Below are 6,581 nucleotides of genomic sequence, written 5' to 3'. Positions count from 1 at the left end.
CGTTCACCTCTCTTCCTCCAACCCAACAGGACTTCCTCAATCCCCTCCACGTAGCTGCTCACTGTGGTAACTTGAAGGTGGCCCGTATTCTCGTCGAAAGGGGCTGTGACATGAATGCGCGTGCTCTGGTGAGTCTTCTCTATTCGTTTTTGATGATTGCGTTCCTTTCTGTTATGGTAAGCTCTTGTCTCTCCCTCCATACAGAACGGATTCACGCCACTCCATATCGCCTGTAAGAAGAACAAGATCCCCGTGGTGGAACTGCTTCTTAACCGAGGTGCGCAGATCTCCAGCACTACAGAGGTATGTGCTTGGCCTTTTTTTAATGCTATGGCCTTATCAGAAGAGTTTGGCAAGCATTGTAGAGACAGTAATTGTGGATTATCTTTCATACGTGTGTCGTTTTCAATGCTTTCAGGGCATTGGATTGCATCGCTGTGGTAAGATCTCCAGCTCACTTAGTGGGGATGCTGTAAGGACATTTTCATTCGTGGTGGATAGGTTGAGGTTACCATTTTATGTGTTTTGCTTGAATCTTCCTCGAAGACGTCGTACGCGTACGAGTCTGCAGGTGGCTTAATTATCATCTTGTGGGATTTAGTGTGGAGGAAGTGACTGAAATCGTGGATACCCAAAACAGTGGTCACAGTACTCATTCCCAGTTTTTTCTATTATTCCAGGCCGGACTGACCCCATTACATGTGGCAGCATTCATCGGGAGCCCGGACCTGGTGCGTCTGTTACTGGAGCACGGTGCCTCAGTGGAACAGGCAACGATGCGTGGTGAGACGCCCCTCCATTTGGGTGCGCGATCTTGTAATCTGGAAGTCGCTGAGCTCCTGCTCACTCACGGAGCTGCTGTTGACGCCAAGGCGAAGGTATATTTTTTTTCCACTCGACTTCCGTTGAAACGTGGGTCTCGATCACTTAGAAATTTCCTCGTATTTTTAGCTTCTGTACTTGAATGTATGAGGATAGTGATGAAATCTAATCCTTTTTTACGGTATGTGATTGGGATGTTTGCTTTCAATACAAAACTCTTGACCTTGTCTTTTAGGAATTTGGTAAACTTGGCATGCGTTCCACGTTGTGTGATTGGCGTATGAAAACACCCTTCGTGTATCAAAACAAAATGCCTTCAAAAGAACCTTTTTTGCCGATTATTTGTCGGAAATAAAACTGGTTTAGTCATATTGTTAGTGCCTGGCAATTTACGTGTAGTGCCGCCCTACTAGTTTGCCTTCCGTCGGGTGATTTATGTCCCTACAATAACCTGGACTATACGAGAGCTGCGGAAGGAGGAGGAGTAATCAAGATTGATCTCTTCATTTAGTTCACCAGATGTTACTTCCAACAGAAAATTAATTTAAGACGGCTTTTTCGCCACCTATTGTTTAGTAAGGCACAAACAGAATTCCTTCTTTCTAGTAGACGGAACATCAATGCAGCACGAGTAGGAAAATAGGATTATTTTGTCATTGTGAACTAAGCTTTTCTCGGCTTTATGTTGGTAATTACCTTGAAAGCCCAAAAATGATACCTCCAATCCATGACACTGTACAAAGGTGTTGAACTGATTGAAAACGTCATTTGTATTTCCGTTGTAGAGTTATGTAACGCTTCCCATGTTCGATGAGAGTCGTAAAAAGTTTCACCACTTTACCGCCCCTGCAAAGCCAAGCTTTTGGGGTAGCATTATCATAATAACTAATGTCTGTCTACTGCCAAAGGGCAATAAAAGAGATGGAACGTTTTTTATCGGATGATCATGAGTGGAGAGCCACTGTTTAAACAGGGCTTGTAGGCGATGCGTGCAATGAAAACGCGTTAAAAATTATCATCATGAAGAGGTTATTTATTTTACTTTTTGCTAATATGACTGCAAATCACATAGAGAAGCAGTTTTTGCTGACAGCTGAAGCTTTATGACTAATTAATGGGTCTGTTCGAAAGTCTCGAGGTCTATGCATGTACGTATGATGTATTAGAGCCTTGATTTCCGCAAAAAATAATGTCGATCGCTCTTGGGTCATTTTCGTCCCGGTTCTTCGTTCAAATACCAGACGACCAGAAGTACTCACTGGGCAATTTATTGTGCTTTAAAAACTGTCGTGTCTGTGACTTCATTTTTTCAAATTTCACCCTCTCCTAAGTAGCACTGGCCAATTACCCGCTTCTTCAAAGTATCGATGAATGTGGACAAATTTTGTTTGCATCATCTGTCGTTGGGATTCCAGTAAACCTCCTATACCACCGACTGGTCGAGACCACATGGGAGGTCTTAGAATTGCCAATGTAACCGTTTTAAGCTGTTTACTGAACTGGTGCAAGGCCAATGCCAGCGACAGCAACAGCAGTCAAATTTGCTCTTGCTGACTTATTGTAACACGTAAATCAAGTTTTCAAATGCCTACGACCTGTTTTAATAGTTATGACCCAATTGTGGTAAAATCACTCAAACCTCACCCCTTGCTACCATTCCAGTGAATTTGGTTTTTATGTTCCATTCTCCCCCCCTTCCTCCACATGCCTCTAGTTCTTGAATAGATTGCGTGATTATTTAAACTAAAAGCTATTTTCCATCTTGGAATAGTTCAGGTAGTCGCGGGTATCCGTAGAACTTACAAAATCAACCGTAGAGTTTAAGTATGATTGGTTTAATACAGTTTTTAAATACATCTTTAAAGGATTTGTTTTAGTATTCAAAATTCCAGTGTTTATGTAGGAGCATCTTCGCTTCCATGCAAAACCGTCTCATTAGTAGGGGGATTGAGTTTCACTGTTTTTTATTTACGGTAGTATACTTACTTCCACTAAATAAATAAATCACCAATTGGTGCCACCCTACCATAGGTTTTATAACCTTTGTAACTGTGCCAAAGGTAGCCTCACAACATCTATTGTTCTTATTACTTCCTCCACCCGGTCGTCTACCCCTCTGCTTGCAGTATCCAGGTAATATGGAGATTTTTGCGCGTGCTAGGGCTGCTTAATTATGCATAGCATTCTCCAACTACCTCTTCGTATCTGGCTCGTTCCACTTTCTTTGCGTATCTGCACCCAGTCATGTCCATGGGCTTATTGTTCTTCCTCGGCCCTCTTTGTGCATTATGTGTTCTCTCGAGTGTTACCAAATACTTGAAAGAGCTTCTCTAATTAGAACTTTTTTCGTCAATGGGTGTGTTATCCCTATTATTGAAAACGGGAATAATGGTAATTAGTGAGTACTCTTTTTACTCCAGACCGGACATTTTAAGACCCACTTGTGCGTTAAAATGGGTGAATTTAATTCCACCGCAGCAAGGGTACACTACCTCGAGGGGTACATTGGGTCTATTTCGGGGACGAGGCTCTGACAAACGCTTGCTGGAGAGTAAATATCGAATCACTATCCCATTTTCGTCTTTGATTTACATGTTAGTTAATCTTCATGTCGAATGTTCAAACCCCTGTGTCCATATCTGTAGACCAATCTCTCAAATTTATTAATGAACAGTGAATTGTCGGAGGTACTTCTCTTTCTATCCGATTTGAAAATCACCTTTCTTCTAGCATTCATACAATTTCATCTAGGCACTTATTTAATTCACTTTATACTCCTGTGAGATACTTTATTTTGCGAGGTGAATGTTTTGTTATATGTGAACAGAGAAAACTTCATCGAATTCCCATCATTTCATATTCCTACCGTGGTAAGGAAAAGTTTAAGGATGTAATTGGCAAACGGCACTAATTTGTTTTCTTTTCTCCAAGAAGTAAACTAAAGGCTCATTAATGTTTCTCACTTAATTCTTGCCTAAATATACTGTTAGGAATTTTTCCAAATATAATTTGAAGGCTAAGACATGGTAAGCCATCTTTTTGTGAAGATATGTGGTTAGATAGGCGTGCTGGGGAACAAACAGACCGATGGATGGAAAAAGGCCTTGCGAATGATTGAGTAGGTGGGCGGATATATGGACGGGTGGATAGACGAACGAATATATGGGTGGTTGAGTGAATTGATGGATGCGTGGATGGTTGGCTAGCTGGATGAATGTGCAGATGGTTAGGTGGATAAAAGGATAGACCGATAAACGGGTAAATGTCAACCACTCTACAACTTCTTTGCTTTTCATCCGACTCCCGCAGGATGACCAGACACCGCTACACATCGCTACGCTTTGCGGCTCCGCGGACATGGTCCTTCTCTTGCTTAAGTTCGGCGCCAATCCCAACATGACCACTCGCGATGCCTACACCGCTCTCCACATCGCTGCTAAAGACGGTCGTGCCGACATTGTCCAGTGCCTTCTAGCCAGTGGAGCTGATCCTGATGCCAGGACCAGGGTGAGTTGTCGTCGACCTCGTCTGCAAACGTTTAATTATCTCACGTTGTCTGTGCCGTGCTGTTTTCTTAGCACTGTGCGCGTGTCAATTTTTGAGTTACTGGTGATAAGTCACTTGCTTCTCCTTTGGAGAATTCCAAGATTCACTTTGCATGAAAATATTGATCCCGTCTAGATATATCTAAACGTCTCTTGCCATGTTTGATGCATCACTCTTCATTATTATTGCATTTTTGTGTTTTGACCTTTCTCAGTCAGTAGTGGCGGCATGGGGCGATCTTTGGTTGTCAACTATTTCATCATCCAGTTATGTCCCAACACTACGTTTGCCTGCAGATTTATAATCGTTAATTTTTTTTCGATTCACAAATCGGGTTATCCTTTTCTACGCTCGTCATTCTGTTTAGTCTTCTGGTAATCATCTTATCGTCCGATGTCCGGGTATCTAGGGTCTTTGCTCTGTCATCATGTCATTATCTTCTTTTACTTTTGAATCTTTCTATCGTCAGCTACAATTTTTTTTTTCCAACACTGACTTAAAAATCACACTATTACGTTCATTTGTGAGCACATCATCTTTTTTATCTTTACAACTGCACAAGTGTGATTTGTAAACGTCATTCCCCCTAATTTGAAAGCGAATCTTGAATAGTCCACTTTCAGAACATCTGGAGCCCTAGCTCTAACTATTTTGAATATACTTTGCATTGACTGAAAGCTCATTAGCATCTGAGCCAAAATTTTAGTTTCACAGATCTCAAAGTGGAAGGGTGGATGTCTAGCGAAAGTCTGTAATGTTGAAGTTGGCAAAAATCTTTAACGATATCGGAAACTCCGTTCGCGATTTTAACTGTTACCACCACCCTTATCCACCCTTGGTCCCCTAGTCCGGATTCAAACTGCTGAAAAGCTTCTACATATTCTTCTGTTGTAGCGTGGTTTCTGTCCTCTACACTTGGCTGCGAAGCGAGGTCGCGCGGAGGCAGCGCGCACCTTGCTGCAGGTGATGCGACCCGAACTGGTCAACGCGGTGGGTCGCAACGGTCTCACGCCGCTTCACATGGCCGCGCACTACAACCACGTACCCCTTGTCCAACTCCTCCTTGAGTTCGATGCTGAGGCTGATAGACCGGTAAGTCGGCGTAGACACCGTTTGTGACCTCAGCTTTTGCGTACTTGGGGTTTGGCGTGAGCGCACTGGGAATGAGAGGGCGGGCCAAAAGTAATATCCGTTTTACACAGGCGTTGTTTCACATTTGGTGTGATGGAGAATCATCGCACTCATTCGTTTTTCCTTTGGTCCAAGGTCTACACATTTATCACTCGTTTTACTATATACGTTGCAGGAAACTGGAAATGCAGACCACTTAAAGCATCTATTAGGCGCACTTCTTAGGCTTGAATGTATTGCCCATTTACCGATGGTTTCGATACGATTTCTTGAAGGAATTCAGTTTCGAGGAAAACGTTTTCTTACCAACAAAAAATGCTTCTGCTTTTTCACTTGCTTATCATGTTCACTTGTTCATTCACTGAGTGATTGTAGTTTTGGGTTTAATACGTTGGCTACCAGCGTGGCATTTGTTATTTATAGCTTTACGGTAACTAGTTGCACGAAATCGCATTGCAAGCAGATTGACTGGACCGAAAACAATAAAGCAGTTGTGGGTTGCTCTTAATCCGAGGGTAATTACTCAAAAGCTTAAAAACCAAAGTTTTGAGTGGCAGTTGATTTAGTTAAATAATAATGACAATTTGACTTATGCTAGAACAATAAAAGGAATGTGATGTGTTAAAGAATCCAATTTGTCCATTTGCAATCGCTGCTTTGAACCATTGCTCCTCCATACCCTCATTTGTTTTGCTGTTTGTAGCTATGAGCATCACTTTTAATAGAGTGGGTGGAATCTATTATTTGTGATAAAACTGACAGAATATCTGTTTTGACCATCATATTTTAAGCCACTGCTGAGGTCATTGTGACCTTTTTATGCCTATTCACCTACACGCATGTACCTGCATTCCCGATCAGCTTAGAAACACCTGGCTGTGCTATTGATGAAAGGATAGGTACACATTTCATACCTACTTAGGAGGCTTTCTAGGGGGTTGAAATGAGCACTCGTTTTCACTGCCACTGGGATTTTATTTAATCATCATGAATCGGGATTTTTGGACTCGAGAAAAGCGTTAATTTTACTCTTCACGTTGTGGTATGGATCATTTACAAGAATACGCGTTAGCTCAAACTCT

General features: G+C 42.1%; 1 protein-coding gene across 1 annotated transcript in view; it reads left to right on the top strand. All coding sequences in view use genetic code 11, as the record gives it.

Moving 5' to 3' along the window:
• EGR_01934 (Ankyrin-2) overlaps positions 1-6,581 on the top strand; it is a gene marked incomplete at both ends in the record, with an annotated part of 59,314 nt that overhangs the window by 16,372 nt on the left and 36,361 nt on the right. The window contains 5 exons of the mRNA XM_024491183.1: positions 30-128; positions 205-303; positions 681-878; positions 4,132-4,329; positions 5,263-5,460. Of these exons, the coding sequence (XP_024354326.1) occupies positions 30-128; positions 205-303; positions 681-878; positions 4,132-4,329; positions 5,263-5,460 (792 nt within the window). The remainder of the gene's footprint in view (positions 1-29; positions 129-204; positions 304-680; positions 879-4,131; positions 4,330-5,262; positions 5,461-6,581) is intronic.

This window comes from Echinococcus granulosus (genome assembly GCF_000524195.1).
Source record: "Echinococcus granulosus chromosome Unknown EG_S00008, whole genome shotgun sequence".
In the NCBI taxonomy this organism is placed as follows: domain Eukaryota; kingdom Metazoa; phylum Platyhelminthes; class Cestoda; order Cyclophyllidea; family Taeniidae; genus Echinococcus; species Echinococcus granulosus.
This window is presented reverse-complemented; position numbering and strand designations above follow the sequence as displayed.